The sequence below is a fragment of the Melozone crissalis genome, unplaced genomic scaffold (genome assembly GCF_028551555.1).
Source record: "Melozone crissalis strain CALT ecotype California unplaced genomic scaffold, PUWL_Pcris_2 ptg000027l_1, whole genome shotgun sequence".
In the NCBI taxonomy this organism is placed as follows: domain Eukaryota; kingdom Metazoa; phylum Chordata; class Aves; order Passeriformes; family Passerellidae; genus Melozone; species Melozone crissalis.
This window is the reverse complement of record NW_026535805.1, coordinates 8,188,729-8,209,058: the sequence shown is the minus strand read 5'-3', so window position 1 is coordinate 8,209,058 and position 20,330 is coordinate 8,188,729. Positions and strand designations below refer to the sequence as shown.

The 20,330-nt window shown below is 37.7% G+C and overlaps 1 protein-coding gene across 2 annotated transcripts in view; it reads left to right on the top strand.

Moving 5' to 3' along the window:
- The window catches only part of THADA (THADA armadillo repeat containing), a 152,066-nt gene that overhangs the window by 23,998 nt on the left and 107,738 nt on the right, over positions 1-20,330 (top strand). For both annotated transcript variants that reach the window (XM_054280582.1, XM_054280583.1), the window contains exons 23-26: positions 6,399-6,531; positions 9,153-9,266; positions 10,396-10,518; positions 11,187-11,278. In XM_054280582.1, the coding sequence (XP_054136557.1) occupies positions 6,399-6,531; positions 9,153-9,266; positions 10,396-10,518; positions 11,187-11,278 (462 nt within the window). The remainder of the gene's footprint in view (positions 1-6,398; positions 6,532-9,152; positions 9,267-10,395; positions 10,519-11,186; positions 11,279-20,330) is intronic.

Sequence of the window (20,330 nt, the reverse complement as noted above, 5' to 3'; positions counted from 1 at the left end):
TAGGCTAAGTAACCAATGTTCCCCTTTTGCCCCACATCAGCCAGTTTGAGGTGCAGATCTGTTTCTTGTTTCATACTGGAAACAGTTTTGGTGCTTTTAGTACAGACTGGCTAGCTGATCAGGTGTGTCCCCTTAGAAAATTTTCCCAGCAGAGCTGAGGCTTGGTCTCTGCTGCAGGATGCTGGGTGAGGCTGCTGCATCTGTGTAGCAGCACTGCTACAGAAATGGTATTTGACACGTGGTGATGTTGGTTCTGTGTGCCAGAGGATGTTAAACTGCATGCCATGATTCTCTTGGTGATGTCTCTCTCTCCCAGGTACATTATTTTCTTTCAGATATTAGCAATCTGAGGGATTTCAAATTGGATTGAAGAGTTTGAGTGCTCACACAACCTTGCTGTACACTTGGTTGTTTACTCAAAAAGAAAAAAAAAGAAACTTCTTGCTTATCTTCTTGCCTGTCCATATGTTTTACATACACTTGTTTCCTTATTTTGTTTCTGCTTTGCTGATAGAGAAGCCTCAAACCCTTCTCAGCGCACCTATATAATCTGGAAAATTTTGTTTCCTTATTTAAACATTGGGGTGTTCTTCTGTACCATGGAAACTTGGTTCAGGAAGTTCTAAGGTGATGTAAGTTTTCTCCCATCAGCGTGAAGACAGAGTCTGGCCATCACAGTAATGCAGTTTATAAAAAAAGAAAACAACCAACAAACAGACCTTTTACTACCACGAGTCTCTTTGGGAGGAGAAAGAAAGTAATCCAGGCAGGTACAGCCCCCCTGGTCTGATCTCAGTGAATATCAGGACTCTCTTGTAGCAAAGGCAAAATAAAAAGCAGGGAATAATGGAAGACATATAAAACATGTAGTCAGTTTATAGCCCACTCACTATTTTTCTTTGATTTTCAGTTTTGAAATTTCTTTTAGAAGCTGAGGCAGATAGAGTAGAGCAAATATGCCTAGATTTTGGAAAAGTTGCTGATATGTTTGGTGCCCCTCTTGCTTTCTGCCATTGTATTTAATGGAGCACAATCCACTTAACAGCAGCCTTATGTTAGGTTGAAAAATGAAGAGCCAAGCCCAAGAGAACTCTGCTTGCCTGAAAATTATTCAAACATTAAGTGATATGTATGTATCATCCAAAACAAAAGCCCTCCAAAATTAAGGAAGTTTACTCTTTTGAATTAGCAGATGTCTGTTACAATTTTTTTGGTTATCCATATTGCCTAGCATTTTTTAAGTTAAGATACTTCAAGCAGAGCAAGTGTTCCTTTGGGAAAAAAGATTTATAAGAACTGGAGGGCAGCTCTGTGGATGTACATTACTTTCAAGGAAAGACAACATTTTCCAGGAACTACAGGTCTCAAGGCTTATATTTGTATTTAAAACAAAGGAGAAAGGAGACTGATACCAGAACAGGAAATGACTCTTTGATTTGGTCTCCTGGGACATGAGGAATATTTTGAGACTCTCCTCCAAAAGGGAGGAATTAAGTCTCAGTGATTGCAGCTGCCTTGCAGGTCTGTTGATTGTCATGGAGCCTTTCCATGTCCCCTGCTGCAGCTGGGGGCTCCATTCTGCACTGAATCTCAGCTGGCCTGCCTCTCTCCACTGCTGAGAGGCTCATGGGCAGTCCTGGAGCACGTGTGTCAGAGTCTGTATTCATTTACTGCTGTGGCCACAAATGCCAGAGCAGAAAGCTTTTGTTTGGGGCAGCTTATAATAATGTACAGCTTTGCATGATACCTTGTTGAACAGATTGAATTCTAGATGTGCAGAAGGATCCCTGACACTTGAATTTGTTTTTTCTGTAAAACACAGTGAAAAATCTGTCAGTAAGACTGTGCCAGGCATTTATGAATGACTCCAATTGAACATAGTCCTTCACTTATTTCTAGCCAAGCACTGTTTTAAAGACTTTTTGCTGCAGTGTCTTTATCTGACCTTATTTTTAGCTTACAACCCTTAAACACCAGTCCTTATAAGAACCAAGAACAGACTTGTTTTCTAGACAGAATGATGGTATTCAGACCTGTTTGAGTTAGTGGTGAAAGAAAAATATTTCCTCTGCAGAGATTTCTTAGAAACTTGATGAAATTGATCTGTCTTGGAATTGGGATGTAAATTGCTGAGTCTGCTCTAATATGCAAGTTACCATTCTTCTGTTTCCCTGTTGATACTCCTTCTGGGAGTGTCCTGCTCCCTTTTTCATGCCTGCTTAATGTTGTCTGCAGCTGCACCTTCAGAAAACCATACAGTTACATAACAAGCAACATTCATATCAATGAAATAAGCAATATGCTTTTAAAAAGGGTATTTCCTGTCAAAGGCCTGGAGAAATTAAAAAATGCTCATTTGGTCTGATAACATGGTGGTTCAGGAAAGTCAGAAATCTGTTTTAAACTTGAAAACTTGAATCCCCTGTAGTCCTTATTACTCAAGCAATTTCTCTGTCCCAAATGACATTTTGCCTGCTTTGCATTTCTTTTATTCAGTGATCTCTTTGCTGAGAGATCAGGTAGATTTCTGGAAATCTGAAATGGTGTTGCATAGTTATGGTGGTAGTGCTTTGCTTCACTAAAGTTGCAGAATGCAAGTGTAAGATTTGGGGAGAGTAATGTCATACAGTGCAATGTGTTTACTTAGGAATAATTTATTTTGAAAACTTTCAAATAATTTGATTGGAACTTAAATAGTGGTGAGCACTATTTTAGGGGATGCAGTAAGTTAGGTTCATAACAGTTTTGTGGAAAGCTGTAATTTACTGCATGATGAAAATCATGCTTTTCTTTTAAAAATGTTTTATCTGTCAGTATCAGTGAAAATTACTTACCTGTACCTAGTCAGTGTCTGGTCTTCTGTCATATTTCTTTTGGGGAACACTAATCCTTAGCAGCAAACTCTGGTTCTATCTCATTTTCTTGCTCTGAAGTGACTGTTGCTCTTTGCTTTCCCAGCCTGCTATGATCTGCCAGGAGGACTTGTAAAATGGAAATATCACTAATGGACTTTCTAGTGAAAGTTACCAATATTGTGAATAACTTTTTAGCAAAAGTATAATCACAGGTGTGAAGGAAAGAGTGTTGAAGGGAGAGAAAGAGAGTGGGGAGAAACACTGCTCTTATATATTGAGATGCTTGTAGTGTTAGGAAATACATGGCATGAGGAAGCATGAGATACAATGTTAAGGCACTGCTCAGGTTGGAGATGTATTAATTTTTAACACTGTTCATGTTTCCCCTCCCACATCTTTCCCTGCTTGCTGTGAGAGAGATATGGGGTAATGATACTGTCTGAAATTTTGAAGCCACCCAGGGTTCTCTCTGCTCTGCTTTGCCCAAAGAGAAACCTCAAACCCTTCTCAGTGCACCTGTATAATCTGGAGAATTTTGTTTCCTGTAGAGTAGATGCTATGAAAAGGAGGATGCAAGTGGAAGGACTTTGTAGTTTCAGAGGAGTTGTTCTTAAAAGCAGACTTATAACTTGAATAGTAGTGTGTTTTTGAGGTTAGATTCTGGTCTCAGAAGTACCAGGGGCAGTATTGTGTTTATAAAAAATGGGAATCACATTACTTATGTGAAAAAGAATAATACTGCAGATCTGTTGAGAGAGAAAAAAAATGGTGAAAGAAACCCACTTTTTTCCTAGATAGGAACTGCTTACAGGGATTGGAATCACTGAATTCTGGATATACACATGTAGAATAATGCTTCTGGTCATGAGATGTTTATGCCACAAGGCATTTGCATCCAGGAGGGCCAAATTCAAGATTGCCCCATTGTTAACACACCATTTATTTTAGATAGGAGAAAATACAGATATATGACTTATGGAGAGGAGTTTAGCTTTAACTTAGGATTGTCAGGCTTTTGTACTCATTGATACTGAACACAGAAGGGGTTTGGGGCATTTATGAAATTGTTTGAACTGACAGATGAACAGAGAGAAAATTGTGGATTACACTTAATGTACTGCATCTTAAGTATTTGTATATGAACTTACTGGGTTGCATTTTCATTACCAACAATATTTGTTTGATCTGGTAGAAATAATTTCTATTTCATAGATGAAAATGACATTTCATCTTGAGGCTTTAATTTTTTTATTGTAAAGCTTTGTTATTCTTAAAATTTAGGGCCACCTGCTTCTTATGACAATATTCTTCTTGCCAGACCACAAGGAGACAGAGCTGCCAAGTGGAAGGGAGTAGTCATCTCCATTGCAAAGTCAATAGTCTCTAATGTTTCTAACTCTACAGCAGTAACTCTTTCACCTTCTAATAAATAAAAGTGCATTGGTGGGTGACTGAACAAGGTAGAATTACTTGTGGTAAGATCAAAGCAGTTTGGCTTTAAGGGAGTCTGAAGTTTATTTGACTTGAGTATGCTTCTCCTCTTTCTACTAATACTGAGAGGAGAAGGATCCCTCAGTTTACTTAAGAATAAAATATTCAGTGTGCTACACAGCAAATTCTAAATATTTCCTTAATGCTTTACTTTGTGCTTCTCTGCACCCCAGCAGATGTAGGTATTTCTCATGGGTGTTCATGTTAATACTAAGATAACACACTGAAGAGAGATGAGCACTGTTCTCTGAATGATTGAATGGAGACATTTAAATTCTGCTTATGCTAGGGAGGTAAGACCAGGTGTCTCCATGATCAGAAGGAGCAGATTTTGCAGAATGTGTTGATGTGGATGAGGAGAACTGCACAGACTCATGGAGGAGATGTGTAAGAAGTGTTGTGTGGTCTCAATCTTAGGGTTGTATCCTCATTGTGTACCCAAAAGTGAGCAAAGGAATGCATCCTGAAAGTAAGCAAAGGTAAACACTTATCAGCAAAAGAGAGTAGTTAAAAGAAAAGAGAACTCACTGTGAGTTTCCAGGTTAGTCTGATTGCCTCTGTCATGGGCTTGGGGCAGGAAGTGCCTTTCTTTATGCCATGGTATGAGATGAGGAATTGCTTGTGAAGCCCAGTTCTTGTTGAGCTCTGGACTGGTGCTTTGCATTCTGACTGCCTTTTTGAAGAGGTGCTGTCCTTGAAAATGGGGAGAATGAATGCCTGGCAGCAGTGTAGGAAATGTGGTGGAAATCCTGCAGGAATTATTGAAGAGTAAGAAGTGTCCTGTATCTTCTGCTGACCTGTCTGGCGCTTCCTGTGACCTCAGGTTTCTGCATTACTATTTTTCTGGGTTTTTTTGTAAAAGAAGGAAAGGTGTGTTTCACTGCAGATTAAAGCCTCATTTATTGTTCATGATCAGGCTTTTAGACAATGTATATTCTTGCTTTAATAAGAGGAGGATGAAGAAGGGAATAGATGTAGACCTTCCATTAGATTTTGCTTTTCACACCAGTACCTGCTGCCTTTTACCTCTGCTTTTAAATTCTTTATTTCAGTCACCCAGGTAGAAAACTTGATTGTAGTCTTACTGTAGGTCTCACTACCTCATAATGAATTTAATTATAGTTTATATTTTTAGGAAAGGCAAGTCCTGCATGGTTGAGATAGTTGCAGCTGTATTGCCCACAGTGATGAATTATTTCTTCTACTCTGAATCACCTATCAAACCAGTGTGACAGGTTTTAATAACAATGTCCTGTAAATAGAAATTTTTGTAACAATGAATGAGCCTTTTGGAACATTGACATGAGATTAATGGGCTGGTGTTGCACACTGAATGTGGTACATTTTATTTAACTGAATAGCACCAGTAATTGAAGTAGACTTGAGTTTTTCCTTGGAAGTTGTTTGCTTTCAGGCAATGCTGAGCTTTGTAACTGCAGAGGAGGAGTACTTGATGATAGGAGAGCAGTTGAGGGGCTTTATGAAAAGTTTGACTGACTTAGTATTGAAAAGAGCACAATGTCTTGTTTTTAATTCCTTCCATTGCTCTGAGCTTTGCAGGGTTATTTACATAATGTGTACTTACTTTGAGGGGCTTCATTTTTAGTTTGTATGTTTATAAACACCAATAATAATTAGTATAAAGGGGCACACATCAGCTACTGTGTGGCAGCAGAGATATGAATTTGTGAAGTGTCACTTCCTACACAGTGGCTGATGTGCATATGTCCTTGCCTTTTTTCTCCAGAACATGGTAATAATTTTTGGCAGAAGAGACTTGTTGCAGCAAAACACAGAATCTTGTTTCCTGTACAGTTAAATGTATTTTACTAGTGGCACTTACTAAGTAGGGTTAATATTATTTGTATCAACACTGGAAAAAATATACACTTTTGTTTAATTTAAACTGATTTCATAATAAAAATCTGTATACGTGCTTGGAGATGTTAGCATGCAGTAAGAAATACTTATGCAGGTTGCTCAATGCTTTCTTTGACTTTGTCCTTGTATTATTCACTTGTCTCATGTTTGTTATGTATCTGTTTGATGTAGATGTAACAGTGAGAGTCTGCACAAGATGCCAGAGCACTGGCTAAGCTGTGTGTTAGAAGAAATCAAATCTTGTGATCCTTCTTCCACACTGTGTGCAACCCGACGGAGTGCAGGAATTCCATTCTACATACAGGTACTAGCTTGTGTCACTGCCTCTGATTTAAATATATTCTCCAGAAAGGACATTTTAAAAAAGGAAATTACATATTTAGTTTTCCCACTTCAGCCCCTTTTGATCAGTTGTTTGGTTTTTTTTATAGAGATTTTTATTGCCTTTGTGCAACCAAGAAGCTGTTGGTAATTAAGCCATGTTTGGCACCTCAGTTCTGTTGACTTGAGATTTTTGGCTTGTGGTAGATTTCAATGGCATTTCTAAAGACTGTGTTTAGGCTTTATGTTGCAACTGTAATAATTCTGGCAAATTCACAAATTAATTCGCAGATTAAGTCAGGCTTTAACTATGTGCTGCTTCAGTGTGAAGTAGCAGAATATGAACAGACCTTCACAGAATTGCAAAATAGTGACCTGTTAAAGACTGGAAAGAACTTGGGAAGGCCACTCACCAGCAATAAAGCACAATAGTGTCACACTGACTGGTGTTGACTGGAGTCTCAAGTGCAATGAAGGAGTACATTGCTGAAGACTTCTATCTGAGAACATGGGGCCATGCTCCCACATTCTTCCCACTCCCTGTGTTACCTTCAGCTCCATCAATCCCAGCCCCTTTGACTTCTGCCAAGTTCAGAACTGATGGCAGGATGGCAGAGTTTTGTCTCTGCTTGAAGTGTCACCTCTTGCTGAGTGCCCCACATTAGTATGGAGCACCTCATCTGCATCCTTGTGGGATCAGTCACTGCAGAGTTGGTTTTGCAGATTACACTTCACCTATTTTCATTCCTTTGTTCCTTAAAGCAGCCATATTTGCTTTCCCCTAAATTAACCTCCATGATCTTTATTTTCAACCAGTTTTCTAAGACAGGAGTCCAAGAGTAACAGTATGGTTTGTAACTTTCTCCACTCTCAGAAGTACAGTCTCAAGCACGTTCCAAGGATCTGAGGGACTGCTGGGAGCAAGCTCTCCCTGCCAGAATAATTCATCTTGCTTGTTTTCCACTCTGAGTTTGCCCTGAGAAAGTTGAGGCAGCCAGCTTCTGTCTGACCTCTAATGTCAGTCACAGCCTGATCCTGGCTTTGCTAGATGTGTGTGCAAGGCAGCAGAGATCAGAAGTAGGGCACTGGCTTTAGAGACATTTTTCGTGTTCAGTTTCAGCACTTAAGTATCTTTCTGACTTCTAAGAGTAAGTTGTCTGCAGAAGAAATTTGATGATTTCATGTTTTCTGGTTTCCCCATTCACACCACACAGTTTGAATCTAATGGACATTATCTAATTTTAATCTTGACAATATGGGAAAAAAGCAGCATGTTTCAATCAGTCTTTTATGTAAAAACTTAGGTTGCTGTAAGGACGAGGTGGACCCAGTGATATCCCTCTGCATGTGTAGTCTGCAGTTGGATAAATAGGTCAGAGGCTTCTTTTTTGACAGCTTTGGAAGAGTACAAAGTTTAGTCAATTAACAGGAAAGTTTAAAATTAACATTGGGATTAGTCTGAAATAAACTGTTTTCATACTGTAATTTTATAGTAAAGAGAGATGGTAATGTTCTTTGGAAATAGTTTTGAATGTGTCTATAGATTCAGTAAAATGAGTTGAACCTTCAATGCCTTGTGGCATTTAGATAATAAAAATATACGCTGTAATGTGTATCCTAACAGCAGTAAAAGAAGGATATTTTATTACTGCAGTGTGGTCTCTTTGCTATTTACATCCTATGCTGTGTTCTTGTGAACTTAAATACATCTATTTTAATGAGAATATGTAATTTTTTAGCTTATAACCATTCCATGACCTCTTTTAAATAGGAATGTTATTACTGCAAAGGTGCAGCTCCATTTAGAGGGTGGGAAAAGATGGTTTTCAGCTTTAACATTATGAAATTTTAGTCTTCAGGTCATTCTCCTCTCTTTCATACTTCATGAACACCTTTTTTTCCCCACCTGCCCTCTCTGTTTCTCCTATCATTAAAGATACTGATAAACTGACAGAAACTACTCCTGGGTTTCTGCCTAAGCTCTGAAATTCATTTGGTTCTTACTGATGCTGAACAGACTCTAGGCCCCAAAGCTCAAATAGATAATAATCTTTTATTGGTAATAAATGATTTATGATTATCCATTTGTCCTGACTTGGAAAAATTCAACAAGAGCTACTAGATAAAGAGAGAGGCTGTTCTAAATTCAGTCCTGAAGTTTAGAGAATTTAGAGTGTTTTCATCTCAACTGGCTGTCCAATCCACTGAAATATTGTTTGGAGAGGGAAACATGTCTTCCCTTATTTCAAAAACGTGCTGCTTGTTTTATCCTGTGTTGCAGACCAGAATTTATTATTTGGCCAGCCCTTGTCATCTCATACAGTGTTATTAACCTTAAAAAAAATCCATACTAGGAAATGTAAGTATATGTAGTACAGCAGATACTTTTGCTGTCCAAAAGGCCATGACTTGTATACTGACAAGCTTTGAACAAGGCTGAGTTGAAACTGAAACTTCATTTTTTGTTAATTTTTCTTAGTAATTTTCTATGGTCAGAGGCTAGGCTGTGATATGGTAAATACAGGAATGAGAGAAGAACTGGTAGTAAAAAAAAAAAAAGGCTAGAAGCACCTGATTTTAAATTTTTTTTTCTCCTTTCTATAGGCTTTGTTGGCATCAGAACCAAAGAAGGGCAAAACAAATTTGCTGAAAATGGCAATGAAAGAATTGATATCTCTGGCTGCACCATTGAATGAATCTTTAAGTGTAATTCCACAGGTAAAATTCAGCCTCTCATCAAAAGGCAAATCACAAAAGTGTGTTTACACCATTTTAAGCAGTTAAGGAGAGTGTGTGTTTTTAATCAGGATATTCTGTTCTTAAAATCTATACCTAGATTTTAGAAGTTTTGCATGTGTAGAGGTTACAAAGTTACTGTAAAACATACTAAAAAGTGGATTGGGCATAATTCCATAGGTTTTTTCTAGTAGAGCCAATGAAGTCATATATGAGCAATTTACTGCCTCGAGTATATTTTTAAACAGATAGATAAGTAACTTCCTTTTTACAAGTTTGTAGTTGAACAAGCAAGCTTTGCTTACATTTAAAGTAAATAAATGAGTTATTTATGCATGAATCATAGTAAAACACTGCATGAAAACTGATTTTATTCATACTTAGTAACTTCTAAAACTTAATACATACATTAAAAAAATATTTTAAAGGCAAGACCTTTATCTTCAAAATGTTATAATTTGCTTTCTGTGTGTTTGTAAGTGCAAGCCATAATTTGTTCCCAATACACAGAAGGATGTCCTAATGACTCTGCCAAATTTTCTGCTGGTACAAATTTATGTAGCTTTGTCAAAGTCTGAAGCTACATGTATTACCACCTTCCCTTACAGAGGGTAGAGAAATGTCAGAAAATGCTCCACATGGCAGAGCAAGCCTGGCTGTCAGTTTTACCTTAGTATTGCCCTCCTCTGAGCTGTAGTTTATTTTTTCTCACAGTATCCGCAGCGTGTGAAGAATGTTGGAAAAGATGATTCTGAACTTCAAAAGTTATTTTTACAGCCATGATAAGCTAAGGATAAAAGAATGTTGGCCTTCACTTGCAATGCCTGGACTATAATTATTAGAGGAATATATTTTTAAACTATAACTGCTATTAACTGTGTTTACTGCAGCACTATTTTGATGCATTTTTAAGCAGCAGTATTGCTTGTATTTAATATGGAAATAAAGTGCTGTAAATGTGAGTATAGATTGTTTTTGCTTTACATATTCACTGTTTTTACATAAATGAAATTTATGTAAAAATTTACGTCTTGACTATAATTACAGAAATGAAATTTAAGGTATTTACTTATGAATTTATACTTTTCATATATTTCTTCTCCCATCACAGGTTCATGCTTTAAATATCCTCCGGGCACTGTATAGGGATACACGTTTAGGTGAAAACATCATGCCTTATGTTGCAGATGGAATAAAAGCATCAGTTCTAGGGTTTATGTCACCTGTCTGGGCAGTAAGTTAATTCTTCATTTTGCTTCTCCAGTTTACCAGGATATAGAGTGGTCCTGTTCAGTGAAGCTTTGGTCATATTTATAAATGGCAGTACCATAATTTCTGAAATGTAATATTTTAAGGTACAGTAAAAAATAATGTAGACCTGCAAAATTAAGTCATAATTTTGGTCTTGTTTTTTTGGTTTTGTTTAATTTTTCTTAATGTGAAGTGCTGATATCCACAAAAAGTAGGGACAAAGATTACCTTATAGATTAAAGTCTCTCTAGCTGTTCAATTTTGAGTTAGTGCACTTAGCTAGTAAGAAGTGCACTAATGCATTTGCATTCCTTCTGACTGTTACTTTGCTCTTGAATTAAAGATCCCATATGACTTGTTCAGGTAGAACACTTCATGATCTGCTCTGCATAAGGATGAATGCTTTGAATCACTAAAAATCCAGATGTATTCCTTGTAATAAAGATAGACATCTCCAAAGAAACTGACCCTTCCAGTAGGATCATCTTCATTGGAAGGATGCTCTGAATTAATAGTTTCCATGTGCTGACCTGTAGCTTGCTTTTCACTCAGCTGTTATTTTTTTTTGACTGTACATTATTGGCTGTATTTAAAAAAAAATCATACATTTCAAAGGGATTTTTCAAACATAGTTCTTACTTTTTCCTCTAGGTACGAAATTCATCTACACTTCTTTTTAGTGCTCTGATTACAAGAATTTTTGGAGTTAAAAGAGAGAAAGATGAAAATTCAAAAAAAAATAGGTAAGTTTCACTTTGTATCAGATACAAGTTTGCAAAACATGACCTTAGCCAACAGCAATTTGAAAATGTTGCTTGCTTTATGGATATATTTGAATCAGGATGTTAGAGGAACGTCTAGCTGTGCTTAAATCGTGCTGCCAAGAGGTAAGTGGTAGGGCCAAAAATGTCTGTTGTTAAACACAGAGTTAATTTGTACTCAAGTGCAATTTAACAGGAGTGGAATTTGCTGTGAGGTTTTGCTACCAGTGGCTCTTCCAAAGGCCACAGGCTTTTATGGTCACAAAACAGAACTATTGCTCTTGAGAGCAGAGAGAAAGAGGGTCAAAGTGAAGAGGTACAGTGGTTACACGTGTTCACTTCCTGCTAGGGCAGGCCTGGAGTTAATTTCATCCCTACTTATTTGATTTTCCCCTTTAGTCTTCCTGCTCTAGAACACTGTCATATCTCTTTCCTCCAAACTCTAAAAATTGCAGCTTGCAGAGCCATTTCTCTTCCAAGGGATACTGGCCTTGGATTCTGTAGTCCTGCTTCAAATCCCTTACTATTTCACTTTATGTAAAAACAGTTCTCCTCTAACTCTTAAAACTCCCCAGTCCTGAGCATTTCTTTGCACCCTCCAGCTACTGCACAAGGACCTCATGTTTTCTTTGGCCTCTTCCTTGAGCTTTTTCAGCAAACGAAGCATATCCATGCCCTGCTCTCTGTAACTGAGGTTTCTGCTCTAGGAGGGATGTGAAAATAACCCTGGATGTAGAATAAACTCATTAAAAAGTATTCCTGGGTAAGCCTGTGGGGCCATAGAGTGGTCATGGTATGGATATTATGGTAACCATTTCAGAAATTCCTAATGGATTTTCACATCACAGGCAAGGCATGGAGTTTCTGAAAGAAGGCAGTTGTTACAATTTACCTTCAGAAATTCCACCCTTTTTATAGTGGTTCCTTACTGTTGATCTGTGTAACTAATAAATTTTTCATGCATATTTTGAAAAACTAGATGCCTTGGGATGATACTGGTCTGTCATCTTTTAAATGCTACATAGATCCCATTTTAGCTGAATGAAATAGTTGATTTCAGGTGTCACTTGAAGAACTTTGTTACTGTGCATGTATGAACCTGAGGAAGAAATAGAGGTGGGAAACTGAAGGGAGATTTCCCTTAGAAAATAACTCTTTCCCAAAACAATTTGAGTTGTTAACTGCTCTACTGCATGAAATTATTCTTGTTTTGTCACATATCCAAATAATTTCTAAATTCACTCCCGTAACCCTCTTGTAGCTCAAGCAGAGCAGTAAAAAGTGTTTTTCACTTCTTGCCTTCCTACTTTTGTTATATAACAGCATTTAAAGTTGTTTTTTTCCTTTAATTTTTATATTGAGCACTTACTGAAAGAGATAGACACCCTGCTTTTTTAAACTTGTATCTTTGGGAAAAAACTTGGCACTAACTTCTGCAGTGGGGAGGCAAAGTGACTTCTCAAATGCATGCAGTGTGATGATCTGTGGAATCTGAGATTTCTGTTTGTGAAGCTGCAGAAAATAATGCATTTGAGCTTCTGTTGGTTATGGGAGATACCAGAACAAAGGATCTTTTATGTAGCTAAATTAAATTTTTTAATGACAATGTTAATTTTTATGTAACTGGACCTGTTGACTTGCTTCTCTGAAACTTTTGTTTACGGTAATTTCTCTATATTAATTTTAACCAAAAAATGTTGAAGCTGGGCTGACTTTATTTTCTTCATCATTTGATTAATGGTTGTGCTTTAAACATTGCAGTGAAATCACTTGTGCTGTTTTCCATGTGTGCTTGTCAGAACTGTGACACAGGGATTAGGAAGACACATTTAAGGCAGGTCTGTGAGATAGAGGAGGTGTGAAAACAGGCAGAGATTTGATTTGTAGTTCCTGTCCCTGCAGGAGAGCCCCACAGGTGGGTATAAGGTGGGCTGTGTTTGGGAAGAGAGAGGTCTGTGTTTCTGTGGTTTGGCACCACGAGGTGTCACCATTACTGCACAGCTCCTTGCAGCCTCATCCCTGGGTGCAGCTGTGCTTGGGTGCTTCTCTTCTGGAGCTTTAAACTCAAGGAGTGTTTTGCTCAAACAAAATTGATCTATTAAAACCAAGTAATTTTTTCCCCACTTCCAAAACACTGGCATTTTCACACCTTGAATCTGTAGGAGCTTTTGTGAAAGTCACCTGGCTTTAGAATGCTTGTTCTGTTGCCTTGAGGATGTTCTGTTTACATTAAGGGACATCTGTCCAAAGACCAACTCTCCCATTAGCACCCTGCCTAGGTTTCCTAATCTAGGCTTCAGATTAGGTGGTTAAATCTGTCATTTTTGTGTCAGCAGGGAGTTAGGTTATTACTGGGCTGTTCTGGGCATCTTTATAGAAGAGGATTGACTTTCTGACTGGTTTCTCAAGAAGAGTTCCTATAATAGTGATAGAATTGGGGTGGTTTTGGTAGACTTTCAGAAAGAAGCTTTGCTGGAACATGAAGTATTGATGCATCTTTTTAATTTTAGCATAGATGAAAAGGATGATGAGTTGGAAAATTAATATGTGAAAAAATAACAGCTGTGTGCAGTCTTGCAAGTAGAAGAGAGAGGAGTTATGTGAAGGCTCTTTACAGTGGTCCATGTAACTATCCATGTTGAGCATTTTCCTCTAGGGAAAATAAAGTTAGAACTCTTCTCTGGCTTTTCTCTTTCTGAGAAAGACTGTATCAAAACTTCTAATGCTGCTGCAAGTGTGTGTGATGGTGCCTGTATATAGGTGTATGGGTGTGTATTTGGCTAAATGATGTTCTGAATTTCAGAGAATTTACATTTGTAAAATGGCCCAGTTAGCACTTTTATATACTTGATTTGGCAATACAATTTTCTTAAATGCTATGATAATTTAAAGTCTACAAGACTTGGAGTGAAATTCTAGCCAGATAAATTCAAAGAACTGAGGAAGGTTGGAAAGGAGTCTTTGCATTGTGCCTGTTGATGTTTGGTTACAGTAAGTGTGTTCTGCACAGACACATCATGGTGTGCTTTAGAGAAAATACCCCCCTTTTTTGAACCCTTCACAACACAGGTGTTTGTGTTGGTGCCCTCAGACACTTCACATTGCTGTGCCTCCTCCATCCTGGCTTGCCTGACTAAGGTGGGATCATCTGTGAGCTGTCCCCCAGCCCCACTGGTGTTCAGCACTTGAGCTGTGCCCTGGGATCTGCCCTCCACCCAGGCAGAGACTCAGGACAGGGTCCCAGCTTCCAGGCACATCTTCCCTCTGCCTGCTCTGGTGTCACAGACTGACATCAGTTGGAAGAGAGCTGAAAGAACAGCTTGTTCCAGTGCCCCTGCCATGGAAAGGGACACCTTCCACTAGACCAGATTGCTCCAAGCCCTATCCAACCTGGCCTTGAACACTTTGAGGGACAGGACATACATAAATTCTCTGGGCAACCTGTTCCAGTGCTTTACAGTGAAGAATTTCTTCCTGATATCTGATCTAATCCTGCCCTCTATCAGTGTAAAGCCATTCTCTCTTGTCCTATCCCTACAAACTCTTACAAAAAGTTCCTCTGCAGCTCTCTTGGAGACACCACTCTGAGGGGCCCATTGAAGACCTGAGTACTGTGCTTGGTTTAATGTGAATTGATTGAATGGGACTTTGGACAGCAAGGAGTTCTGTAGGCCAATGATTTTTTTGATTAAATAACCACTTCTTTTTTCTTGTCTAGTCAATTTGCAATGTAGATTTGCTCATTCCATGCACTTTTGAAGACGCTGGAGTGTAGTGTGTGCTTCATAGTTCTGTTTCTTTCATGGTCATTTCTTTTTTGTCTTAGTGTTGCTACAGATTGCAAATCATCTAAAGTAGATTTTTGCTGTAGGTGATTGTAGTTTCCAGTGTCACATAAAAAATTAGGATGTCTTGATATGAAGCTATTTGTGTATTATGATAGTTAACACAGACCTGAAAATGAAAATAACTTACATGTGCAGTTAACTGAAATTAATTTTGAAATGAAATTTCTCATCATAGAGGAATTCTTTTGTGTCCAAAGGAGTTCCAGTAATAATAATGGTACTTTCACATATATGTGTATATATGTATACATGTATATGTTAAATATCTTTTTGGTCTGTAGTACAATGCCAATTTACTGCTTGTTAGTGAACAAGACACTTGTCATCAGATATTTGATGAGACTCTTCTTATTGAATCCTTGGTATTTCAGACTTTTTTTTTTAATTTTCCCCTCCTTCCATCCCAAAGGATAGGCATGATCAGGAATTGCCTTTGAGGCAGTTTGTCATTTGGCTTAGAACAAGTTTCAGTCTTTATGGTAATAAAAAAGGATTGTCCTAGTTTATCTGAAAATGAATTTTTTTGATTTGGGATGCAAATGTTGCAGAGTCCTTAGGAAGAGTGACCAATGGCCTTAGGTATAGGCTGGGATTAAAGAAAGTGTGAAATGGGAGCATTCCCTCTGCTTCTTACCTTTGGTGGAGGAGGTTTCAAGAAGGAAAAGCTTCAACTGTTTAAGTAAAAGCCAGAGTTTTAAGAAAGGCTGAGATGGTACTGTGCAACCTGATGATTTTTACATTTCAAAACTGGTGTTTGTGTATATATATATATATATATATATATATATATATATATTTGCATTTTGGGAGGAGGGAAGCTCCTGTGTATTTATAGTGTAGTGAAGGGATAATGCATGTGCTGGAAAATATTTTATTGTCAGCACAGATTTTCTGTGTAGTTAATACTCATGCTGCCTGGAATTTGAGTATGAATGCTGCCATGTTTGCTGCTGTGTTGGTTTGGATCTGTTTGTAAAGAAAGAAAACTTTTCTTGCCATCAACATTGCCTTTATTTTAATTTATAGCTTGTCAATAGAAGTCAATGACTTTAAACTCTGGAAGGGGGAAACTTACCTTTTTAATTACAATAAGATGAAAACTATGTGGATGTTAACAGGTTATGAAGATGCCCTGCATGACTGCCCTCTGCTTTTCTTGTTTTTATTGCAAGTTGTGTTCAGCACTTCTCAGTAAGTGGTTGCTCGCACACTTGAAAGTCACAGAGTGAAATCAAATTAACTTCTAAAACCACTTAAGTTGGTCTATTTTTTCTTCTGTCTTTAATGTTAAGATTTTTAAGACCATAAAGAATCACATTTAATGCTGTGAAAAGTTAGAGGAAAACACTAAAAAGCGAATGTTCTTATGCAAACCTCTCTTTTCATAACATTATCCCTAAATTAAATGATTCTGGTATCTTCCTTTTCTCTAAGCTTCTTTTGAGTTGTAACTTCAAAAACATAGGCTGCATCATATGTACGTGATTCCTGTTAGAGATCCCACTCCTGGCAGGCTAACACTTCCAGTATTTCTAACTTAGCACCTGAAAAGTCTGTCTGACATCAAGGATGTTTTGTCAGCCTTAACAGCAAACTTGTTAGACATTTTCAGTGGATCATGCTAAGCTCTGTAGGACTTCTGGGATGGGTCAGTGTTGCTTGCAGAGGAGTGGCCAGTCCTGTTTTGGGGTAAACCAAAAGAAACATGGGTGCTACTAACGTGGTCAGGCTGTAGTGGCACATCAGAGTGGTAAAAGGGGATAGCTCTTAGGTGAGTGCCCTGAGGGGATGCTCACAGTGACTCCAGCCCTTAAACGCTTGGTGCCAACTTGGAGACACACCAGTGGCAGAATTCCCATGTGCCAGCTGAGGTCCAGCTCCATGTTAGGGATGGTGACCAGGGCTGTGGCTCCAGGAAGGCTGAGGCTCTCGTGCTGGCTCCAGCAGGGATGAGCTCCATTCACAGGACTGGCCTCACTGAGCTCTGGCCTGTGTGCTGAGCAGGGCTTGGGATTGCTGAGCTTGGATCCCATTAGTGATTCCCTAGTGGATTTTCTCTGGCAGCCTTGGCCTGTTGCAGCTCTCCAGTTGAAATACTGTGTCACTGACAGTGAGGTTTTGTGAGGTGACTGAGCCATTTCAGTGCCTCTGGTGCTTTTCCTCTGGCTCCTTCTGTTTCACTTTTTGCTGCTTGTTCCTTCCGTGGCACCTCAGTTGTTCTGGTGTATGCTTTCAGAGTAGTTATTAAGGATTTGTTGCAGTACATTGCCTTGTGAGGGGGTTGTTTTTGTTAAGGAAAAAAAACCCCTTGCCTTTCTGTGTGCCAAAAATAGGCCACATTTATTTTGTTCAACTTTTTGTTTTTAATACTCCATCTCTCCTTTTTTATTGACTTTGACAGATTTAGAAGACTTAATCTTAGAAGTATCTCAAGAAAACATGCAAAAGTTCAGGCCGACTCAGATAACCGTTACGGCTTTTGCTGATTAATAGTTCAATAACAGTATGCTTGTTTAAACATTATTTTGAACAGGCTCCCTAAGTGCCTTCATAGCAAGAATAATGACGATAAGGTGCTATTAACTTGTAAGTTGAAGGTAAAATTTATGAAAGTTTTGTGCAGAAACAGAAACAAACTGAAAACAAGCTCGTAAACAAATCTGTTTCCCTCTGTGTTATTTCCCTAATTACTCTGTTTTGCAGGTCTAAACTAAAACTCTAAAATCCTCTGTACCAGAAAATAGGGATTTTTTTTTTCTCGAGGCTGAAGAAACTCTTGTCTGTGTGATTTCTGCTCATTTTAGGAACACAGTGTGTGCCTTTATCTTTTTGATAAAATACCTGAATTCTACAGAACCATTTTTACTTCAAGATTTTACCTTGTCTATACGGAGTCAGAAAAGCAATAACCCACATAAATCCCAGTCACATTTCTGAGGCCTAAAACACAGTTAAATCATTGCTTTAAATCAGTGCAAACGTGTATCTCTGGGAGTATCTTCATAACATCCTGTCTTAAGTCAGGCCCAGAAAATAGAAAGATGGATATGGTAAAATTAGCTGAATGAGTTTACCCAAAGTCAAACATCCTTAAACTATATATGCTGGCCCAAGGTAACTCCAGTTCATTCATTTGTTTTAAATAAACTAGGGGCATAACGGTGATGTTTGTTTCTAACAAGTGAATAAAATTCATTCCATGAAACAAAAATCAGTGTAAACTAGCCACATGAGTAGGTAATTTCATTTCTCCTGTAGTGATGAAAGTTTTAATTAGTATGAATGGTGGTAATTATTCTATTTTGATCTGTGCATATTATATATATATCCCTTATTCATTAACTATGCTAAGTAAAAAGCAGCTACTCCTCACAGAATACAGCCAGAGAGAAATACTGCTGAAATTTACAATGCTAAATTTGTGGTAAGAGATTAAAGATAATAGTGTTATAGACAGTGGTTGAACAGAATTCTTGGAAACTTTCTAGGTGCATTATGCATATCTCTTAATTTTAGTTACATCTTTTTGTGTACATACATTTGTATGGACACATACTCATATGCCCAGTTCAATATCCTAAAAAAAGTTTGTTAAAAGTAATTATATGTAAAATAATTCAACTCAGTTTTAGATACAGTTTTATATACATGCATATATATGAAGATACTTTTGCCTGTGTGTATCAAAGTTGAGTGGTGATTAATGTGTTGCTGTAGGTACCAGGTTGTATCTGTGATGTTGGGTTGAAGTGCTGGTCCCCTGTTTTTATTCTGAGCCCATTGTGTGCATACTTCTTTATCTAGCATCACAGCAAAAGTGTTCTTGTCAAAGTGCTCTTCACAAGTTACTTTATTGAACTGTGTGTTGCATAATTATTCCTCTTAAGTCACACTTCTCCTGATTTTTTTTTTTTTTTGTTCTGTGCAGGTGCTCTTTCCATACCTGATCACACAGAGTGTAATAAATAGCAAAACAAGAGGTATAAAGAAACTTGTGCTTAAGAGATCAAAGCAAACCAGACCATGCAGTCCTTTAGAAATCTTGGCTAGCTCCCTTGTAAATAAAAGTGCCTCTAAAGCAGAAGGTATTTAACTGCTGTATTTATACAGGTTTTGATTGGCAGTTCAGTTATTAACCTCATAAAAACACAGCAGCGTAAACTAGTACAAATGTTTATTCTAGCACTTCTATCTGAAGGAAAATGAAAACCAAGATATAGTGGCATATTCTTAGTTCCTTTTAAGTATTTATTTTAGGTCTGTGTAGCATCAAAGAATGTTTTTTCAAGTCAGTGAACTTAAACTATTTTGCTTACTGTTCTGGGATTTAAGTGTTTTCTACTTACTAACAAAACAAATGTTAGATTTATTGAAGGTACAGAGTCACCACATCTTTATTAAAGGTCCCCACATGTTTATGATGATGCTTCTTTCCCCTTCATAGTGTTTTCCATTTCATGGGGGTAGAAATGAAATCTGAATTCTTTTTTCTAACTGATTTGATGAGGTTACACAAAAGTTGTGCCTTTTTGTCACGGAAGAGGTGTCCTGTGTCATGTTAGGTCTAGAAAAACAAGTATGCAATAGTCTTCTGTATCCTTGCTCTTGGGCTTATTAGCCAATGCATGACACCAGTTTAGGGTTTTTTTATGGTTGTTTTTTCCAGGCTTCATTATGGCCTCCCACAAAATTACATGGCCATTTTGCCTTCTGAGGCAGCACTAAAATTCTCTTTTGCATGTGAAGTGTTTTATTGAAAGCAGTTTGTCATGAGTCCTGAAACAGTATGTGATTTCAGGAATTTAATTCTGAGGTATATTCTTTAAACAAAATTATCTGAGGCAAATTAAAATTTGTGTATAATCTCTATTTCTAAAGGAACTTGCCTGCTCCTATTGTCTCTCTGAGTAAAAATAGTGATGGTTCTCTAGTTGTCATCCAGAGGGACTGTTAATCAAGAGCTTTCATAAATATATACTACTTCTGAAATAAAATTTTAAGTGATTATTTTTATTTCTATGTTTCTCTATTGTACAATGTAGCAAAAATAATAGTTTGCGCTGAATTAAAGACTAAGTTAGTTACTTAGTCTTTAAGGCTTAATAAAAACAAGAATTTTGTTCTGAGCAGGATCTGTTGTTTACTGCACTTGCAGTGGCTTGTGATGGCCAGCAAATGCAGGAAGA